Consider the following 23,784-nt stretch of genomic DNA (forward strand, 5'->3'; position numbering starts at 1 on the left):
GAACTATTCATTTGGTAATTGATTATTGATGTAGTGGCCAACTATTGATTTAGTGGACTTGGTGGACAACAACACTCAAGCATTTTGGCTGGATAAAATGACATTGATGCAATCAGAATTTGGCAAGTGTTCTTCATGAAAGTTGTTGGCAATTATCTCCTCTTTCCACCCATATAATTTCAGAGCATTTAGATCACTACAGATCGAGATATGGCTAAAAGAATGAGTAGTGCTTCTTGTGGACGTGGTGGATAGCCCTCAAGCTCTTGTCTGGATGAAATGTCATTACTAACATCAGAACGTGAGCAGGTGGTCCTCATAAAAGTTGTTGGAAATTGTCTTATCTTTCCACCCACCAAATTTGATGTCATTTTGCCTTCTAGAACTCTAGCTAAAGGTAAAATGTTGAGCAGTGTTTGGGCTGGATTGCAGGATAGATTCTGACTTCTCTTTTGTGGCCAAGCTTTGAATTTGAAAATTGCAGATTTGGGTCTTACACTTTAATGAAAATTATAGGCCTATTTCTTAGCTTTCTAGCCATATAAACCAAATTGAAATCCAAGATCTACAGCTCCAGATATGACCTAATGACTGAACAGTGTTCCAATTTGAATTGAATCAGCATCTCTTTTCTAAGCTTAGCATTTTCTTTGTCCTTTCACTTTCAATAGTTAATCACATCAATCAATCATTTGAATTGTGAGATATTCCTGCATTTAAAATGAGCATTTACCATAAATTAAAGTTATCTTATATTATCATACTTGTTATTATAAAACATGCTCTAGTTAAGGAGTTATTGATACTTCAAGTGCAAAATAATGATTTAAAACCTTGATAAAAATGCACTTTTAAGTACAAATCACATGTCTATCGAAAAACTAATGAAAAGAAAAGATTAATACATGATTTCAGGTATAGGAGGAAAGTGTGGAGTTTTTCTTCTCTTTCTGGCCACCCCTCCCTTCCTTTCTCTCTTTCTTTTTATTTGATAGGAAACTCTAATCCCTACTTTCCTACAAAATAGTCATTTTTTAAGTAGACAATTTACATTTAAGTAGTGCAATAACTACTTTCCTAAAAAAAAAAAGAAATAGTCTTGCATCAAATCTTCAAGCTTTGACTTTGGACTTAAAGAAGTTAAATTACCCAAATAAAGACTTGGATGTCGGTTTGGATGCTTGGAAAGTAAATTGGACTTGTTTTTTCAAAAAACTTATATGCCGGTAGAATTTATGAGTCGTCTTAGAAAACTCATATCTCTCTCATATGAGCTCCTTTTCTACTGAAACTTGGTAAGATGATATGTCTTCGAGTCAGGCATCCAACAAAATTGAGTTTGCATCAAATGGACTTCTTTAACTCAAGATATTCAAGTCGGAATGATCAAAAGTCAACACTAATAAAATGCGAGATATGTCTTTGAAGGCTACGATTTCCATGCTTTTTTTTTTCTTGTCATATATGTATAGAAATGTATGGATGTTAGCTTTCTAATACCACTAGAATCACTTTATTTTGACCTCTAGAGCTCAAGCTCTGCACAAAACATCGATTGAAGATCAAATCCGTCAATGTTCGACACGGGCTATAACATAGTCTGAATTATCTTCAATTTACTTCTTTTTGAATCTTACATCCAAAAATACCTTCAAAATATAAAATAAAGAATATCAAGGCATTTTATATATACAATATAGGCAAAATACTAGGTAAATGTGAGTAAAACTATCAAATAATATGGTTGCATTAATTTGATGTTTCGTGGGCTAAGAAGAAAAAAACTATTTACTTGAATAACTTGATTAACCGCTAACTACAAAATAAATAACTTATTACTTATAGTTTGTAGGACATCATCACCACCAATCGACATTAATCTCTATCTCTCTTTGTTTACAATTTTGTTGTTGCTCAGAAAGTAGAGTCACTGGTTATACCACTTTTTTTTTCCTTACCTTGAAACACCTTATACCATAAACAAAATAACAAATGTGAAGTCATGAGAGTACATGGACTGCAAATGTAAAAGGTAGACGTGATACGAGGACGAAAGATAACAATTCAATCAAGTAAATGCTGAGCAGTCAGTCAATGTTCATAGAATAATAGTTTCCTTTCCAATTATTCCCACAAAATAATCTTTGTTGAAAACATGATTCAAACTGATTAATGCACAATTACAAACCATTCCATTTGCAGCAATTACACAACCAAACTCTTTCTTCCTACTAATTTTGTTTCAATGGTCAACTAAAAATGAGACATCCTTTTGTCTACATTCCACCAATAACAACAGCATGTTTCACTAAAATACAGGAGGGTTTTTCTTTTCAAGACTTGGGAAGGGGCTGCCCTTTCAAAAATGATTTGAATAGCTGAAGGGCTGCTCTTGGCTTGAAAAGTGGCACTTCATGACCAGCCCCTCTCACTGTTGCAAATGTCAGTCCTTCATATACCTCTGTCCACCCTCCCACCTTCACAAAACCACATCCAATAATTTATCACTCATTATAACAGCTTTAATTAGTTTGAAAATCAGGTGGTTAATATCTTGACCATGATATGAACTAAGTATTGATTAAAGCTCAGCAGCTAAAAAGAAGGACATTGCTTGTTTGTATCTATCGTGATGAAGCCTTAATCAGAATCCTATGTTAGGCATCGATAACTATGCTAATGTGGGCGAATCAAGAACAGAAGAAAACAATAATCAAGTGGTGACAAGGTTTGGTAAGCTGGATTGCTCTGACTTTCTGTTCTATGCTCAAATTGTTGAACACATTTAATAAGGACTAATTCTGGTAGGTTTCCCTAGTGGGCAATATAAGCCTATTATTAGAACATTCTATCAATTCCATACCAATATAAACAAAGAAGATGGATAGAATGCTGACCTGCTTCTTAACATACCAAGGATGCCATGGAATTTTTGTCGCTAATTTAAGTTGAGCAAGGGAGTATCTAGTAGCTGTAACTGGCACAACTGAGTCGACGTCGCCACTGCAATAGTTCAATGGAAAAGAGAAGGTTATTCTCAGTTAAACATTACATTTGAAAAATAATGTTGTAGGATCATTATAGTAGCCAAGGAAAATAGCTCACCTGAATACCCAAATCCTCAATCCACTAGCAAGCATTTCTCGGTAAATTGGGAGAACCGAAACATCCGTGTCGTTCCAGTTACGATTTAGTACTTCACTGTATAAACAAAAACATCAATTTAGTTCTTCAGGAAAATGTATGAACTCCCTTCGATTGTTTTTTGCACACTGACTGTATACATGCCTAGTGTTCTGGTAATTCACCTGCAAGCTGTCCACTTGTAAGGAGTTTTGGTCACATTGGCATGGAGTGCTTTCTGCACATCTGGTCTATTGTAATAAATCTCAGCATATTTTTCAGTACAGGGATCATAGCCAGACAATGGCCTGACAACCTGATAGTTACAGAAAAATAGAAGGTATCAATCCTAAGGATATAGCATATGGATTTTGACAAAACTTACTCAGAATTGTTAGTCCTATTACTATTGCTAGTATTACTTTGGGTATAGGAACTCGAATTACACATACCTTGTAGGGATGGTGAGGCAATCGGATACTCTGATGAGTAGAGGTGCTACCATCAGAGTTGTTACAAGGGGGTGCATAAATGTTGTACTGATCAATGTTTCCAAATTCTTGATCCATGGCATAACTATACAATGATTCACATTCGACTGATTCCTTCTGCCTTCGAAAATCGCACGTGTTGATGAGCTGCCGATATGTTTTATCAGAGATCATCGCATGGCTCCACCAGTACGTCACTGTTCCAAGGTTATCATAATAGTTGTCCGTAACTGCATTCCCAACCTGGATACCATTTCATATCGATTTATTGATTGCAGGAATGCAATGCACAGGGAAAGAAAGTATACTTAGTCATTAGCTTTTCTTTTATAGAATTGAAATCCCTACACAATCAGGCATTGCATGTCATATTGTCTGATGAATAAAACCCTTTACGAAAAACAAAATTTGATCAGTCCATGATCTGTCTAGTTGTGATTGTGTAGAACACCCAGGTGAGAATAAAGCAATGCTAATGAAGCTATTAGGTAGTTCCACTATGTGGATAAAAAGTTACCATGAATCCTTTAAGATTTATTGGATGCTTGGACCTTTTGTTGTACATCATAATTTCTCTAGCCAGCTGAGGAACATAGTGGCCTGCATAACTCTCTCCAGTAAGATATACTTCTCGGTGCTTGTATCGTGGGAATCGATTCATCCATCCAACCAGAAATTCCAACGAGTCCTTGGCTGAATCATGATGAAAAAATCACACTAAAATACAATTGAAAACATACTTCTCAATGGCTAATAAGATTTCCTCCAGATATTCCTTAAGTGCAGAGTGTCGAATGGTTAGCAAAAATGGCTTGCAACAGGTTTCAATTATGCACTACCAGATTAATTACGTTCAGATATTGACGCGAACACTACAAATTACAGACAATCCAAAGACATAGTAGTCCCTGAAATGGTTAAAAATCCTATATCAAACTTCCCCTGCCGTTTAACAAATGCACTAAATGTGGACCAAAGGTCCACTATATCCAGCAATATGCAATTATAGATTGGGACATATCCTGACAAGTATCGATGCTACCATTGATAAACACTAGGACCTGCGGTATCATCATTTTAATATAGAGCGTGTTTGGCAGTGTGGTTGCGGGTGTTTTTCAAATAACTTTTCGTGCCAAAATGCATGCCAATGATGTTTTTTTATTTTTTAAAAATTATTTGTGACATCAGCACATCAAAACGATCCAAAACGTACAAACCATATTAAATTTTAATAAAAAAAAATTTAAATTTTTTGGAAACGCAGTCACAGCCGCGTTCCCAAACGTTCCCGTAGTGGTGCTGGCTGGTCTTTCAAATTATGGCCGACAAAATATCCTATATGCGCACTTTCTTTCTTCAACAACTAACAAACTTAGCGATAATTTATCAAACTATGACTCTACCAGTGCGAATATCGCCAGTATCAAGCAAATCAGAGGACCGATTGCTGTAAGAGAAGCCAACACCAGCAGGAGTTTCCAGGAACAAGAGGTTGGCCACAGAGTTCCATGAGAACTTGTTAAGGTACAATCCTGAGGCAGTCTTGTTGATTCTAAATGGCCCTATTTCCTCAGAAGCACCATATGCCACAGAAGAGCAACCAGGACCTGCTTGTTTACAAGTAAAAGGTAATGAAATCAAGACCATAATTTAAATGAGATGGGCCCCAAAAAAGATACCAGAATATATGGTTTTGCTAGAAATGGTGAAAAGTAGTGCCAATAAATTCGACTCCACATCTTCTATGTGCCTCAACATGCAAAGTTTCTCTGAGACTCGACCCAATAGACAGAGTGATGTAAATATTTCATTTCAGAGAAAGATATGTTATGCGAAGTTGACTAGTTGAGTGTATGAACTGTAGCGAGGGTAAAATTTAAGCTAATGAGTGGGGTTCAGCAAGAGAAGAAAAAATGGGTGACGCTATAATTTGCCGGTTTAGTAATGCATTGATGGTACACCTACACAAGCGGACAACGATGGCTATGAGATCGTAATTGCTGTAACCTAATAATGAGGCCTCTTTTTGGTTGCTTTCAAGCATTTATCTTTCTGATCACTCCATGCAGAAGACTCAGAGAGTTCGTGTATTTAGACATGTAATTGTTTATTTTTTGTATTCTTGCGTTATGATTTTTCTTTCTTTTATTATTTTTTTTTCTTTAGCTTTTTCAAGGTATCAACTTTTTTTTCTGTTTTCTCATCGGTGGTTAATAAAGGGGAGAAAGAGCCTAGGCATCCCATCATTTATGAGTAGTTGGGTCATCATTTTTAGCCATTGGTAGGCCACGTTTGCCATTCATGTGGGCACTGGCCACTCCCTCTTTTCTTTTCTTCCTAGTTTTTTCTCCAGCAAATTAACTAGAGAAAAGCAAATGAGTTAAACTTCCATGCCTCTTTACAGTTTCTTTGGTGGAGTTTCGAGTTCCAAAGAACAAAACAGGTGTTCAAGAATTGCAAGTACGAAGTAAATAGCAACTTCAAAAGATAACTAGTACTCTGTACTCCTAGAAGAATCTAAAATCTTCATCATTCATTGTCATGTCGGCAACAAAGAAAAGTTTTCTGTTTCTGGACTTAAAGATGAGAAACAAAGACAATATTAATTCTTGTACCAAATACAAGAGAATGCACGTTGACAGCAAGAACCACTAAAGTGTTTTTTGAGCATGAATGAGCATGGATCACTAGTGACCAATACAACAGTAACAGAAAATAAAACTAGTGATGCATAGAGACATATGTAGAGAGAAGGAGAGAGCAGAAGGGGTCTGACCTCCATTGAGCCAAACAACCAAGGGTTTAGACGAGGGGTCATGGACAGCCTCAGTGAGCCAGTAGAAGAGAGCTCTACCAACAACTTTGTTAACAGTAACATAGCCAGAGAATTGTTGAAAAGAGACCTTAGGCTGGCCAGGAAGTGAAGATATCCTGTCTGCTTCTTCTTCTACTTCATTTACTGCATGGTGATGGCTAGCACTAGAAAAAACAACCAAAAGCAAAACAAGGACCATGGAAACAAAGATCTGTTTTTCAGCCATGACCATGGCCTTAATTAGTGGAAAGAAGAAGCAGAACTGAAAAAAATAAATGGGCTTGTCACTTCCTAGTAGTGTGTATGGGGTGTGTAATTAAATAGGAGAGAGGCAAGGCAGGGGACGGAAGGGAAGGGAAGGGAAGTCATGATCTTGAATGTCATCGGTCATCACTCAATAACACAACATTTTAGCCATTTGGACACCCATAATATTTGCTACAATTTGAAAAGACAACACTAGCCTCACAACATTTCATAGATATTGATTATGGTCAAAGCCTCAAAGTTCAAAGATAAAGAAAATGGCTTGGTTTTTATTTTTTATTATTTTTTTAAGAGGGGTGTCACAATTAAAAAAATAATCAATAAATATTATATTATGATTCAAAACACATGTCATTATTCATTGAAACAGTAAACTCTTCTCAAAAGAACTAATAAGCTTGCAATTAGGGGTGACATCGTCTTTTGCAAGGGATTTATTGGGCATTATAAAATTAATTGGAGACAAATTGATTCACACATATTTTTTTAGCAAAATAAAATGACTCTTAAAAGAAAAAAGATATATAGCTTTTGTCCAATGGCTTTTTTGTCTTTTCAATATTATTTACACAATAAAATTATGATGATATCCTTAAAAGCAAAAAAAAAAAAACATTAAACTTGCACAAATGGGCTTTTCTGTCTTTTTGTTTTTTTTAGAAAAGTAAATAACAAAATTGCCCTTAAAATTTAAAAAAATCTAAGGTTCGTTTCAAGGGTGTTTTAGTCTTTTTATTATGTTTATTTTGTTATTTTTAGGTTCACTTAGGAACTATTTGGTAATTTAAAAAGTTAAACATTATTAAAAAAAAAAGGTTATGCATTAGAGCGTGAAGGCCCCCACGCCCTTCAAGCGACGCATGCGAGACCATCCGATTACCAAACTCTTTCATCCGTGACAGCGTTGGAAGCGGTGCGTCGTTCTATTTATGATGGTGAGGGGCGTTCTCAAGATGGAGGTACGGTTGGGCTTCAATGAATCATTTTTCTTTTCCTCTCATTTTTCTCTCTCCTATCCTAAAAATTCGCGCTATCCATTCCAAAAATCAATTATGCCCTTCAGTTTGTATTTCTATCAAATTTGACATTTATTTTTTTTATTACCATTTGTTTTGCTTTTAATACTTTTAAAAGTTTTTTTTTTTAATTTCATCCTAAGGCATTTTAATTCATATAATTTGTTTATCCAATTTGATCCTTATTCTTTTGATTGTGTTTTTTTTGTGTTTTATCCTTGATTTATTTGTTTTTCAATTTCACCCCTCATCATTTTATTTTATTTTTTTTATTTTGGTCCTTATTATTTTGATTACTATTTTCTTATCTTTTTCTTTATTTTTTTATTTTTTCTCTCTACATTTTATTTTATTTTATTTTATTATCCAATTTTGGTTCTCATTCTTTTTATCCTTTTCTTTCTTAATTTTTTTTTCAATTTGGTCCCTAATTATTTTCTTCCATTTAGTTTTTATATCAGATTTGGTCCTTATTGTTTTGACTGCTATTTGTTTTGTTCTTAATTTTTTTTATGAATGAAAAATTTACTTCATGATTTTTTTTCATGCTTGTCTTTCTACAGGGTAATCTCAGTCTTATGACTTGGGCTTGGTTTAAGTTCAGTCTTTTTTTAGGTCCTTTATTTTTTTTTTTAAATTCATCATTCAACATTGGGTTATTGGACCTTAAGTTTTGTTATTTGTTCCAATTTTATTTTTATGGGGTTATCCCCATTTAATATCTCAGGTGGTGAGTTAGTCAAATTAACCTGAGTTGACTCAATTTTTTTATCTTGATGTTTTTTTATGAATTTTTTTCCAGTTTTATCATTTAGCATTAAATTATTAGCCCTTGAGCTTTGTGATTTTTTTCTTTTCTTTTTGCGGGGTTATCTAGAGTATAGATTAGTCAAGTTAACTTAGGTTCTTTTAGGCCATGTTTGTTTCTCGGAAAATGGTTTCTGGAAAACCACTTTCCAAACTTTCCTGTGTTTGTTTGCCATTAGAAAAGTTGGTCAACGAAAAACACTTTCCAGTCAAAGGAAAATTTGGCTTGGTTTTCAGGAAAGTGTTTTCCTGGAAAATTTGGGCGGAAAACACTTTTCGGAAATTGTGAAAAATTCAGAAATGTCATATTATTTGCTGATTATATCAAATTTGGTCCTCAAACTTTTGATTGATATATATATTTTGTTTTGAATATTTATTTTTCAATTTCATCTCTTAAAATTTAATTTTTATATTAACTTTGGTCCTCATTTTTATAATTGTTATTTTCTTTTCCCTTATCATTTTTTTATTAAAATTTTTTATCTATCAAATTTGATCCTTATTCTTTTGATTGTTACTTATTTTATTTAAAATAATTTATGAAATGTTAATTATTATTATTTTAATTTCTTCATCTTTTATTTTTTTTATTTTTTAGATTTGATCTCTATTATTTTGATTATTATTTATTTTATTTGAGATAATTTATGAATTTGTTTTTTCAATTTCATTCTTATTCAACTTTTTAATTTGTTAGATTTGTTCCTCATTATTTTAATAAACTTGAGAAAAATAAAACATTAATAAGTTATTTTCCAGCTCATTTCCATGACATAACCAAACACTGGAAAGTGTTTTCCAGCTCATTTTTCATTACACTACCAAACATCAGAAAATAATTCACTTTCCCGAAATTCAATTTCCAAAAGGAAACTACTTTCCAGCAAACAAACGGGGCCTTAGTGTTTTTTTTTTTTATTTAATCTCGTCTTTTTTGTTAGGTCTTTTTTTTTTAAAAAAATATATTTTTTTATCCCGATCTCATATTGCGAGAGGCGGGTTAATCAAGTTAACCCGAGTTAACTTATGTTTTTTTCTTTGACATTACTTTTTTAAAATAGATTTTTTTTACTTCCATCCTTTGACATTAGGTTATTGATCCTTGAGCTATGTAATTTCTTTTTATTTTTTTCCTACGGATTATCTCGATCTTATATCTCGGGTGACATATTAATCAAGTTAATCCAGGTTGACTCAAATTATTTTTATTTGAATATTTTTTATAATAGAAAAAATTTGACTCAACCCGCAGCATAATGCGAGCCACCTATCTAGTTTATGTATGAAGCAAATGGTTGTTGATAACAAATCATCACATCACACTCTTTATCTTTGCTCATCTTTGATATGATCCTTCCATGAAATTTTGTATTTTATACTCACATCATATGTCCTCAACATTGACAACATTGCTTCTTCTTCTTTTTACTGTTGGTAAGTTTGGTTTTGAGATAACTTGTTCATTAATTAAGCTCGAGTCTCTCTCCAAACAATTTGAAAAACATACCATTTATATCGGTCTATTCATTTAGAAGAATTTAATAAATTCTAAAGGTTTAAACCCAAAAAATAAATTAATGAAGCAAATCTCCTTTAACTACTAGGCCAATTTTTTAGGTTTAAATTTGCTTTAGTAATTACTTGATTAGGGATGTGCTATGTTTAACTTTGCTTGAAATGAAATTTTTTTTTAATTTCATTTGGATTTTGGCAATATGCAAAATTGCTTTAGAAGATTCTTGTTGTCATAACCCAATTTTGAATCACCCAAAATTCTTTTACAAAAATATTTTTCTTTCCTTGAAATATTAGAGAAAACCAAAAAAATCATAAATTCAAAATCCAAAAATATTTTCAAAACAAAAATAAATGAGCTTTTAAGCTGCAACAAATCAAAATGCTAGAGGGATAATCAGAAAGGAATATTGTTGATGAGATAGGTTGAAGAAGGACTTAATTGAAGGAAAATTAAGTTTGAAAATCAATTTGACTAAAATTTTAAGAATTAATTAATTTGAAGTAGGGCTGAACATTTTCGGTTCGGTCCGGTTTTGGACCAAAATAAACAATCAAACCTATTTTTTTTTAGTTTTTGAACCGAACCGAACTGAAAATCGGTTCAAACCGATTAATTTTGGTTCGGTTTTTTTCCCTTCCAAACCGGTTCAAATCGAAATTATTCCAATTGCAAACAAAATTTATTCACAGTCCCAAAAAAATCCCTACGATTTTTCTCATCATCTCTATTTCTTTCTGCTATTGTGTAGCCACAAGTAGTAGGGAGCACAACCCAGAGGAGCCAAGCCCATGACCACCACTTTTCTAACATCAACATTGTACAAGCATGATTACAGATTTTATTGTGTTGTCAAACCAGAGGCCGCAAACTTTTCTTTGTCCATTCATTCCATTTGATAAAGTCCTAGAGCCTATTCTTGCAATGCGCATTTGAAGCTTATTCTATCAAAGAGCTTGGGCATCTTTCGATGAGTAGGTCTAGAAAGAAAGTAAGCTTGTAACTTTAGGTTTACAGAGAGTAAAGGGAGGGGAGAAAAATCAAAGAGAAAAGATGCAGAGAGAGGGGAGAGATATGCAGAGAGTAAAGAGAGAGGGGGGGCAGCTGAATGTTATTTAAGGGTTAGAAAACATCCTATTTATACTAGTTTTTTTTTAAGTGCTGGCTGGTTAAACCGATTCGGTTCGGTTCGGTTCAATCGGTTTCAGACTTTAGAAACCGAAACCAAACCGAACTGGAATTTTTTTGTGATTTTTTAATCGGTTAATTTGTTTTTTTTTTGTTCGGTTTTTTCGGTTATTTTTTTTTCCGGTTTTCTCGGTTTATCGGTTTTTTTGCTCACCCCTAATTTGAAGGGCTTAATTAAACTTCTAATAGGTTTTATTGACTTAATTGAGGACTTATTTGAAGAAAAGTTTAAGGTTGAAATCTAGCTTGATCAAAATTAAAAGAATTAATTATGTTTAAGGGCTTAATTAAACTTTTAATAGGTTTAATTGATTTAATTAAGGACTTAATTAAAGAAAAAAATAATTTTGAAAGTCAATTTGGGAAAAATTAGAAGAATTAATTAAGTTCAAGGACTAATTGGAAAAAAATTAAGTTTATAGGCCAAATTTGGATTAATTTGCAATGATTGGCAGATCAAGGACCTGATTGAAGCTGTGATTAGCCTAATTGGTGCAATCAAGGGCTTAATTGAAAAAAAATAGAAGTTTGAAAGACCAATTAAGAACATTATTGAAAATATCCAAAACCAAGGACTGTGTTGAAAAGGTGCTAAAGTCAGAGGATCCGATTAAAAAAATTTAGGTGTGAAATTGAAATGATTCCTAAAAATTAGATTCAATTGAGGGTTTAATTTTAAAAACTCAAAAGATTGAAGGTTGCAATTGAAAAAGAAGATTAAAGCCCTAATTAATCTAGAGTTACCAAAACAACCCCATTCCATTTAAATAAAACAGTGTGTTTCAACCAAAATGGTTTGTTTTGGTTTAAAATGAAGTTGTTTTGTTTTGGTCTTAGAAAAAATATATAAGGGCTAGATGACTTATTGTCTAGCTAATATTCATCTTCTTCCCCAAAGAACCTGAAAACCATAGTTGGGTTGCCACCTTTCAAGACATATTTCACCCTCGTCTAACCTTGAAACCAAGATAAAAGTCACTCTATCAATGACCTAGATTACTCCCCACAACATCCAACAAAATCATTTTCCTTCTTCACTAAGCCTTTCTCACTAGACAACAAAACACATACCCAACCAGTTATACCTGTAAAAAACAATTATAGAAACAACTAATGTAAAACCCAGTTAAAACTTTCCTAGAAAACAAAAGTTTATAGATGGTTAAGGACAAATTGAAATAAATGAATGGGCTTGTATAAGTGAACATACTTATTAAGAGGTGAAAATGAATGTCTAGTAAATTAACTACGAATGAATTAGAAAGATGGAGTATAATTTTAAAACTACTATAATGAAGGACTAAAATGCAAAAAAAGGGGGAAATTTAGCCTTTCTCTTAAAAGAGGGTCGACGATGTGAAAAGAAAAAAACCTCCATCTTTTTCACCCATAACAAACACTCCCTCACCATTTCTCTTGCATGTTAAACCATTTTCCCAAAAGAGAGAAGAAAATAAAAAGATTAGTTTGAGATCTTGAGATAAGACCTTAAAATAACATCAAGAAATAGAGAGAAAAACCTTGTAGTGTGGATTTAGAGGAAGAATAAGAGAAGTAAAAGAGATAGAAAGGAGAAGCCATGGAAGGAACATTAAAGAGAACCACAAACGAAAGTTAGAAGAACATTAATCATCTTCAAGGTATTTATGGTAAGTAAATTTAAGAAATTTCAAATTTTCTCAATTAGGGTTCTTGAACCAATTTGGGGAAAGTAAAAAATAAATTACATGATTATGTCAAAAAGAAGGTTAATAACCTAGAAAAATGACCTTGTAATTTAGAAATAGTAAAGAAATGGAAGTGAACACAAGACCTATATATTCGGCAAAAAAAAATGGTTGAAGGGAAATATTGTTCCAAAATGTTTGTACATATAATGAATGTTTTAGTTTGTTTATACCATTGTGATAAATTGTTGTTGATCAAAATACCTTACCACAAGTATCTCAATTTTTATTGATATTAAGTGTACTTAATTGTATTGTTTATGTTTGATTGTGTGGAACAAATTATATCTTGTTAATATAGATTAGAATAGGAAAATTTTGATTGGAAACACAAAGCGGATACATGTTTATCATAAGCCTATATTCGATCATACTTGGGAGATGAAGAGAAAACAACATAATTCTTGTGTATGGATGGCCTATGTTTCGGCCATGATGAGAAATAAGAAAGAAAATTGTTCATATAGGTGTTTATAAATAAATTCAATGATGATGAATATCCTTTGTTAGAAATTGATTGTCCTGGAACATAACCTAAAATATTAGTAAATTTTTTTGATAATGATGTACATGCTATAATACATTAAAAGGGACGTTGTGAAAAAGTGTCAAGGCATGCTAAGTGTAAGAAAAAAAATCACGATGAAGAATCATTGTCCATGCATGAACATGGAAAGAGAGATATTAATGATGACATTAAATGCACCTTGACATGTAGAACCAGTTAATGATGTTAATAGTAATTAAAGAATGATGGTATAAAAGATTATGCTAACATAATTATATGAATATGGATGTGTATAGCTAAAAACAATATTGAGGGAAAGGATCAAATATGTAAATTATTAATGTCTTAACTCTTGTACAAGTTATTGCTAGGATGTGAAACCAATAAGAAAAAAGTATATGATTTAAGACTTAAGACTCTGTTTGGATTTGTCAAAATATGTGAAAGAAAAATACTATTTTTGGTTTTTAGGCTTTGTTTATAAAACACGTTATTAAAGCTTTTTTAAGCATGTGATTTTTTAGCTAAGAGATTGTTTGATGAACACGTCCTAACAAAAAAAAAATAGCCTTTTTATTTCCTCTTTTAGGTGTTTTGTCAAACGTAACCCTTTTTCCAAATTCAATCTCAGATTTTCAAGGGATCATTTTGCATTTTTTTTTTGTATCTCATATATTTTTACCATTTCATATTTAATATTTGAGATTGTGAACTTATACATAAAACACTTTTCTAATATTGTATAAACCTTAAAAAAAACAAAAAAATATCTTTATTATTTTAGATTTTTTTTTAAATTGCACATGGCCAAGTTTTCTCCAAAAAAGTCATATTTGTATTTTTAATAGAAAAACAAAAAAAATGAAAATACAAAAAAAATATTGCATGATTTAGCATATCAAAAAATCAAAGAAATAATTTTTAATATTTTACATGCATTATGGATTTAATAATAGGTTTATTAAAGTCATGAAGACCTAACCTAAATTACAAAAACACCAAAATACCAATTTGTTTATTTTTAATATCAAAGATTGTGAACTTATATGTAAGTTGTATTCCCAGTATTAAAAACAAATGCAAGAAATATGTTTTGGCTCTAAAATGACTAGGTTTAACCCGTAAAGTCATGTTATACTCTATTGGGGTGAGCTTGCTTTAACCAATAGGTAGATGAATGGTGAGGGGAAAAAAACACAACAGTGTTGTAGTAATATTCAGACAAAAACATAATGCAACTTACCTTATGTAGAGTGTATTAGGGGTGATATTGTCCTTCTTATACACAACAAGTCTCCTTATCTAGATTCTAAAGACCAGCTAGGGTTCCTAGTAACCAAAATACTAGGTACGACTCTAAACCTTTTTAATTAATAAAGGACAAGAATTCTTTGTTCTTTTCACCCATACCAAAAATCCTAATCAAGGAGGATGATCATCATGACATCAAACTCATGTGACAGAATGACGACTTCACTAGAACTCTTGTAGACTAAGTTTCATTGTTTGTCTGATTGATGTATTTTGTTTTGATTGGTCTATAAATTTATCATCAACATGCATTTTTATACAAACTACTCTTACATTTTATACGTTAATATTTGTTTATATATTGCTAATGAAATGCCTTCATGCATCACATGTTTTAATTTTTTAGAGCATATACAAGCTTCTAGATTGGGTGGGGGAGTAGTGGTTTGTCCTATAACTATCAATCAAGGTTCAAGACTCATTAAACACTCAACTCAAATATCAGTGCTTGTTTAGTAATGGTGGGTATACGTGCTTTAACCATTTCTTGTAATGGCTCTATACTATCTTTATGAGGATCGTCACTATGTAGATTTGAGACCCTTTTAAGACCATGTAGAAAAACTTACCCCCACTCATTTAATGAATAGAACATATCCTTAGGGTGTATGTGCCATCTGTAAATTGCATCAAGGTAAGGTTGACAAGTAGCATCCTGAATTACAGGACTTTTAGGTGGTAAATAGTTGTCATATAGATTCTATAAGAGTCTAAATTATTACAAATTGACTACGATGAATATAGGTTCCATTTTTTGTGTAATAATGATATTAGACGACGACCATTGTCACCCTTAAATGGCAAACATGTATTCAATTTAACTTTTCTTTCTACAAACATCTCATATTTATTTACTTTCCAAACTTGTATAATTTTCATTTGAAAGTTTGGAATACAAGTCATTTTTTAAGCGAACCTATAACACCAAATCCAAAAAAAAACTGATGGAAAATGAGGAGCGAGCTTGTTAGGAGGTTGAACATCAAAAAAAGATGGAAAGCCTTAAAAGGGACATAGCAAGGCTCACCACCATACTTAAACAGAAATTAAAGGAAAACTCTATAGAAGCCTCAATTACTCAACCAATAGTAGCCACTTATCTAGTAATTATGACTCCCTTCCATCAACAAAATTCAAACCCTAGTGGAACATCTTTGAAAGCTCAGTTCATAAGCCATTACCTGCATGTCCAAACCTATAAGTCCTATAATACTACCCTATATGGTAGGCTTGACTAGAGAAGAGGCTTATGACAAGTGTGATGCTTTAAAAGAAATGATGAGGGTGATTGAGGGGTCTATTTTATATGACCCAATAAAAGCATCCAAAATATACCTAGTCCTCAATGTCATAGTGCCAAAAGAATTTTGAGTGCTCGATTTGATCAACTACTATATAGAAAATTAATACCTATTGATTAATCTAAAAGCATACAATAATAAGATAGCACCAATTATCCATGATGAGAAACTACTCATCCATTTTTTCTAAGATAGCTTTAGTTACATCGCCTTAACTAGGTATATGAGGCTCAATTATATTGAGATTAAAGGGTGGAAAGATTTGGTTGGTGTATTTGTAAAACAATACAATTTTAAAATGGACATTAATCTGAACAAATTCAGTATGTTAGTGATAGAGAAAAGGGAGAAGGAATCAGTCCAAAAATATGGTCAACGATGGAGAAAGAAAGACTGTTTGAGTTGACCCACCTCTAATTGAAAAGGAAATTATCAATCTATTTTCTAATACTTTCAAGGACCCTTATATTCGATCATCTGATGGGTGTTCTAGCCCAACACTTTACTAATATAATGATAGTGAATAAGAGAATGAAGCAAACCATAAGAGCCGGCAAAATTATTGATTTAACTAAAAAGAAAGGGTTCACTGAAAAGGATAAAGAAGATAGTTAGATCCACCAACTAGGATCTAACCAAAATCAGCCAAGGAAAGAATATAATAACAAGTGGAAGTCAAGGAAACAAAACAACACTCCTCATGTCCAGTTCCTAGCATTTATATTTTCCCAATTCCCTCAAAACCAGCTAGCTCTTGATCAAAACAATAAACAACTACATGGACATACACAACATAACAAAAAGACCTTACCATTTCTTTCCTTACCTTTAAAAAAGATGATTGATAAATTGGTCAGTATTGGACAAATTACTCTGATTTCATAAAAACTATTCTGACCACCATATAGGAAGTGGTATGAGCTTGACCAAACATGTGAGTATCATGACGGAATGACGGTGCACAACATTAAAAATTGTCATTATTTCAAGGACAAGCTTCTTCAACTTATTAAGGTCGGGTGTACTCATTTAAGGGCTAAAACACTTTCAAGGGCAATACAAAGGGATAAATGAGCCAAACATAAAACCTTCAAGTGTTAAAGAAAAGAAGAGAAGTCAGATTGTTGTCGTCAACATGTTTGTCATTTTAGCTTTGTAAACAAGGTCTTCAAGACCACATTTTATTTTGAGATGTTTTTGACAACTTAATTGTATCTTTTAATAGATTGTGTCTTTTTATAGTCTAATCTTTCATTGAAATCAAGAACTATTTTGTTATGAAAAAGCTATTTTGAATTTTTATTATTGTCCATGATTGAATAAATATAATGTTAAAACTAGTTGAACCCCAAGGTGTGTCATGCAAAATGCTAGGAGGCACTACCATACGAGAAGTGGTATAAGCTTGACCAAACATGTGAGTATCATGATGGAATGATGAGACATACTATGTTTGAGGGACACCTCCAATGGAAATACGAAGGGATAAATGATTCAACCATGAAAGCTTCAAGTGTTGAAGAAAAGAAGACAAGTCAGATTGTTATAGTCAACATGATTTGCCATTTTAGCTTTGTGAACAAGGTCTTCAAAACCACGTTTTATTTTGAGATATTTTGTCAAACTCAATTGTATCTTTTAATGGATTATGTCTTTTTATAGTCTTATCTTTGCATTGAAATCAAAAACTATTTTATTATGAAAAAGGTAATTGACATTTTTATTATTGTCCATGATTAGATAAATATAATGGTAAAACTACTCGAACCCCAATGCAAAATGTTAGGAGGCAATCCTCACTCTTTTGAAACTTATAATTGATCTCATGGCTTTGTTCAAAACATTGTGATCAAATCTATTGTATAAAAAAAATCATTTGATGAAATAATCCAGAAAAATTAAATTTGCTTTTTTTATTTAAGAAATAATTCAATGTTTGTTTAAAACAATGTTTAGGCACCCGTTATATAGGGTGGCAAATGAATCATTCAAATAATTCTCATTCTAAGATGACCAAATAGTTATTAAACTAAAATATTTAAAATAAAAATATGTATATACCCACACATAATGACTTTTGAGCCATTTTTTTTTATGTATATGTAACGACATGTAATGAATTCAATAGTTACAGACTCCAAAACATAGTTATTTGCAAATCCAAACCATTATACCGGATAAGGTCAAAATTTACCAGTTCTAACAGTTTGTGCTTGAAATAAGAAAAATGCCATTTTTGTTATCCTTTCACGTTCTAAAAATATATCATTTGCAGTCTTCAGTTGAACTTGAATAAATGTTTCTTTATAAAAACCCTAACTAGGATTACATCCTACCTTAGGGAAAATAAAAACTCCAAAGACCAAGAGTTGATCTTGATTATGATCACACCCTATACTAGGGCAAGCAAAAATTCAAAGATCAAAGACTGAGAAGATGTTGTGAAAGATCCAAAGAGCCTGAGAAATCCAAATGTTAGGGGGTATGTTCAGATGAAAAAAAAAATTGACCAAATAAAGGTCAAAACAAAATGAGAATTCTATTCCAAAGCAATCAAAAAGAGAAAATCAAAGAAATATGATGAAAAGAAAGAACATCCAAAGACACAATGAGTCAAGTAAATAACAATGATCCTAAATCTTTAGAATCTTGAAACACCTTTTGAGCTTACAAATCTCTTTCTTTCCTAACCAAAAGTCATAGTCTGTATTACATGCCTTTAAAATTCCTTTCTAATTAAGCAAGCAAACAATTTGGACTGATAAATACTGCTTTCAAAATACAAAGAGCTTTTTTTGAGAATCATGACATCGTGAACAAGCTACTTATTATTATTCGTGCTGATAAAATAAGTGTTAAAAGGGAGATTTTTTTTTAAAAAAAAAACCTTAAGTTTTTTCTTAAGCCTTACTTTAAAACCCATAAAATAGAAGGTCACCTTATCATGTACCTTCATCAATTCCAATATTGCTTACATTGGATAAATTTCTTTCCTTAAAGATTAAACCTCTTAGGAATTGTAAGAAATTCAAAACAAAAATATTTTAAGCTTACATTGGATAAATTTTTGTTTTCAAAAAGCAAGAAATTCATTTGAGTCATGGATAGCCTGACTTTGAGCTAAGACATGATCCTTGAATTTTGCGATTTGATTCCAAAATAAGAATTTCAAACACCAAGGCTCATTGACTGAGTTTGCAAAGTTGATAAAAATAGTGTTGACACTTCTTATGAGCTCTGGTTTTGGCATAAAATGTGTTTTCAATCGTAAAAAGAAAAAAAAAAGGATGAATGCTTTGCTTTAGTTGTTTCTTAGGCAATGTCAGGTTTAGGTGCGAAATGTTCCATAAATGATGTGTTGATCTTTCAGAACTAAAAAATATGCATTTAGTTTTGTTTGTGGGTTGGGTTTTCACCCTAATTGGTTTTAAAATTTGGCTACCTTGTTTTTTAAGCTCATTGGTCCTTAAAGTTTGGTTTCATTCTTGATAGTTACGGTTTTTTTTTTGGCAAACATGCTCTTAATATATTTTTTAAGCATGTGATTTTTTAGCTCTCCAAACATGGCCTAACAATATATATATATATATATATATATATAAAACATAATTTTTGTTTTCATTATTTTAGATTTGTGTTTTAAATTGTATATGACCAAGTTTTCTTGTAAAAAAAATCCTAATTTCATTTTTAATAGAAAAAGGAAAAAGGAAAAGGAAAATAAAAAAAATAAAACATTTCATGAATTGACATATCACAAAATCAAAGAAATTGTTTTTTAGTATTTTCATATACTATGAAATTGTTTATTTTTAATATCAAGAGTTATGAACTTATACGTAAGATGTATTCTCGTTTTAAAAATAAAATGCAAAAAATATTTTCAGCTTTAGAATGACTAGACTTAACCTCTAAAGCCATGGTTCACTCTACTGGGGTAGACCTGCTTTAACCAATAGACAGATCAATGGTTAGAAAAAAAACACAATAATACCTTAATAATATTTAGAAAAATAAATAATATAACTTATCTTAGGTAGGGTGTACTAGAGGTGATATTGTCCTCTATATACACAACCAGTCTTATTTTTCAGACTTTGAAAACCAGTTAGGATTCCTAGTGAAAAAAATATTGGTTGACGACTCCAAATATTTTTAACTAATAAAGGATAAGAATTCCTTGTTCTTTTCACCCACACCAAAAATCTTGATCCAGGAGGATGATCATCACGACGCCATATTTGTGCGACATTTGTACTCAAGTTTCTAATTTTGGTGTTGGATTCTAATGAGGTGGGAAAACCTATTATGATGAAATGACTCTTCACAAGGCTAAAATAAGGTGGTTGAAAGTGGAGAACAATGGATAGGTTCATTAAAATATCTGCAAAACAAGTTTCTTTGTTTAGAAGGAAAACCCTTTAATGACTAAGTCAAAAAAGAGAAATATGAGCCTGAAAAGGCAAATCGGTGTGGGCCTGAAAAGGTAGTGATGCATTTGAAAAAGAACATAAACCAAGTTTTTGATAAGAGATTATGAACTTGCTACCCCAAGGTTCATAGTTATTTATATTACTATGAGCCCTTCCAAATTGCATGAAAATTAAGGTAAAGTCATTAATTTCTTTTTTTATCTATAGTTTTAGTGTATAATTAGAGGGCAAATATTTAGAATTGATGGATTATTGTTGAGTGTGGATGATGTCATGGGTATTGTCCACTTGTCCTTGTGATTGATGGAGGTAAGTTTGGTTGATTCAGGTATGTCCATCCACCCAAGTTATGATTAGTCAAGAATATTGAGACTTGTTCCTCTTGTATGTGTAGTGTTTATTCTCCCTTAATATAATTAGATAAGCTTAAATAGATGATAACATCTTATATGGTACAAGGGTCTAACCATCCATGGTATCTCCAACTCTAATTGTCTATCCAATATAAGGTTGAATAACCTTGATTATGACATGTGAAGTTCCTTTCATACTTGCCAATCTAATGAGACCTTATGGAGTATAGTTTTTTCTAGAGTAAATCTAATTCTTTTATATCTGTTTACCCTCGTGTCTCAACCAAGAATATATATACTCTTTTTGTTTGGAGTTTGAATTCGGTAATGCTTAGAATTTAAGATTTCCTAAATGACCTAATCCATTTAGGTACATTACAATAATAAATTAAAACATAATAGATATTTATTGTTCATATGACATAGTGCATACATTAATATTTTTACTATTCACTGCAATGTTCATTCTAGAATGAAATAATTTTTTTATACTTTGGTCTTTGCAATTTGCCATATTTACAGTTCGATCATAAAAATTTATTTTATTCATGTTTCAATCCTTGAATACTAGAAGAAGAGAGAGTCACTACAAAAAGAGTAGAGAGGGAGTTTTTGTCCGGCCATATTCTAATGAGAAAAAAGACCAATTTCGTTGTCAATAAGTGTCTTAATTAGAGGAGTTCAATAAAGATTGTTTGAATATCTACTACCATGGCGAAAGATATATGTCAGGGTCAAAAAGTTTGATATGATTTTGTATTTTTAGACTAGTTAAATTGTGTTGCAAGCATGGAAATGAGGTTTTAAAGGTTCTATGGATATTTTCGGGTGCGTTTAGATAAAAAAAAGTTGAAAAAGAAAGGGTTTTTAGGGTCCAAAAACTCGAACCTTAATTTTTCAGTCACTTGCAACAAATAATACATCGTCTATCCCTTAAAAAAAAAAAAAAAAACTAGGCGTGTTTAAGCTTTTTTATATAAAAAAACCAAGCATACAAGTTTGGTATTTTTAATGTTAGACACATACGCTTGGGTTTGGTAATGTTGACCCTTCTTTTTTTTCTATGTTTTTCTAATATGCTAAAATAAAATCATCTTCAAATAAAAAAATTACAATTATATTTTAAAAAGCATATGATGATACCATGCTTTTTAAATAATATTAGAGGTTTCTAATACTATTAGTAATTACTTTATAGATGATTATATATGAACCTAAAGTGCATATTTTTTTTAAAACTATTTCTCATATCAATGAGAATAAAATATCTAATATTTCTTATTGTGAGGTTTTTATATAATGTTTTTAAATTAATTATTTCTTTATTTTTGTATATAGTGGCATAAAAATAATCAAGGCAAACTTTGTTTTTATTGAAACTTACTTTTTTAAATTATAATAAGTTTTTATTAAAAAGTCATGTTATGAATAAACAATGTATGTTTTTGTATACAAAAGAAGAAATACAAAAATAAAGAAGCTTATTTTAGCTTGAGAAAATTTTGGAAAAAATTCATAAGTGTTGATTGACCAATCAGATAATTTTTGGATCAATTATACTACATGTTTTTATTTTTTTCCTTCCAATAAGAAAAAACTACAATTAGAAATTTAATCCCAAGTAAAGGTAAGTGGTAGCCTTAGAAATCAAATATAACGTGGGTGTCTAAATTTTTTTTATCTCTAAAAAAAAGTATGTTATTCCAAGCAATGCTAGATAAAAAAAAAGTTAAAAGTAAAACATAAATAAATTAATTAGTCAGAGTTTCAAAGAAAGTTGTAAATAAAGGATAGATTGCAAGAAGTAAATTATAGGAGGTAAATTGCATAAAAAAAAGTTGTATATATTAGGTCCGTTATCTTTATGGCATATTTATACTGGTATAGTATTAAAGTTTCATGTAAACATCTAAATATAATTCTTTTAAAAAAATTATATTAGAGAAATTACATGGTAAATTGTAATACATACGGAGTTCTAATTTATTATACGACTCTTTTCTAGTAGTTACATGGATGCTAAATTATTCTATGAATATTCATTTATTTTGTTGACGACTCATGCTCTAAATAGGACTGAATCTTCTAGTTTATTAAGTGAGTTTTTATTGTTGTGATCAATCGTTTTTTTTATTTTTTGTCATGACTCTCCTCATGATTAATTTTCATTTTTTTTATTTAATAGTGAATAATTATTTTTTTAATTAAATGATATGTGATTTTTTATTTTTAATATAAATAACAAGATCAAAACTGTTTGCCCGGTGCAATAATGTCTAGATAGTTTCTTGAAGTGAAATGTTTTTTTGCCATGTCAAAGAACATTGTTTTCTGCTTTGTTGTGAAAATAATTAATGGTTATCAACAATTAATTATTACAAGGTATATAGTAATCGTTATCAACAATCTTGTTACTAAGTTCTCTCTGTTCTGAAGTGATATCGAATTTGAATTCTTTTTCCATGTAAAAACAAAACCAACAATCTGACAAAATGATTAAGAAGTTATGATTTGGCTAACAATTTACCTAAGTGAATAGACAAATAACCTAGTAATTGATCCACAAATAGCATATTTGAAGAAAAAAAATCTTACATATGAGATGGGTTCTAAAGAATAGAAAAAACTAATACAAGATAGGATGAGTCTAAATTCACACATTAATTAGAGTTTAAAAATCATCTTCATTAAAAAAAAAATTAATTGACATGGAGAATTCATTGTGTTACTAGACATAGATCACTATTTATTGCAATAGTATAATTACCATTTTGCTCTTTTAAAAAAATAAACTAACTTAAAGGTAATATAGTATTTTCTATTGATCAATTAGTCATTATGAGATTGAACTGGAATAATTTGATCTTTTTATCTTTTAAATATATTATGTAAAGAATATATTACCCTTAAAAGCAAAAATTT

At 31.1% G+C, this 23,784-nt stretch overlaps 1 protein-coding gene across 2 annotated transcripts; it reads right to left on the reverse strand.

Annotated features, from left to right (window-relative positions):
* Positions 1–2,095: 2,095 nt before the first annotated feature.
* On the reverse strand, positions 2,096–6,831 carry LOC7463026 (serine carboxypeptidase-like 25). Of its 2 annotated transcripts, XM_024599098.2 has the most exons (8): positions 6,394–6,830; positions 5,021–5,224; positions 4,132–4,307; positions 3,576–3,857; positions 3,309–3,439; positions 3,106–3,201; positions 2,898–3,003; positions 2,096–2,477 (listed from the first exon to the last, which is right to left on the reverse strand). In XM_024599098.2, the coding sequence occupies exons 1-8, from the start codon at positions 6,662–6,664 to the stop codon at positions 2,334–2,336; spliced, it is 1,410 nt and encodes a 469-aa protein (XP_024454866.1). In that variant the 5' UTR covers positions 6,665–6,830; the 3' UTR covers positions 2,096–2,333. The 2 variants fall into 2 exon arrangements, with proteins under 2 accessions (XP_024454866.1, XP_024454867.1); XM_024599099.2 differs by lacking the exon at positions 5,021–5,224 and having other exon boundaries at positions 6,394–6,831.
* Between the last annotated feature and the right edge of the window lie 16,953 nt (positions 6,832–23,784).

This window comes from Populus trichocarpa, chromosome 4, assembly GCF_000002775.5.
Source record: "Populus trichocarpa isolate Nisqually-1 chromosome 4, P.trichocarpa_v4.1, whole genome shotgun sequence".
Lineage (NCBI taxonomy): Eukaryota > Viridiplantae > Streptophyta > Magnoliopsida > Malpighiales > Salicaceae > Populus > Populus trichocarpa.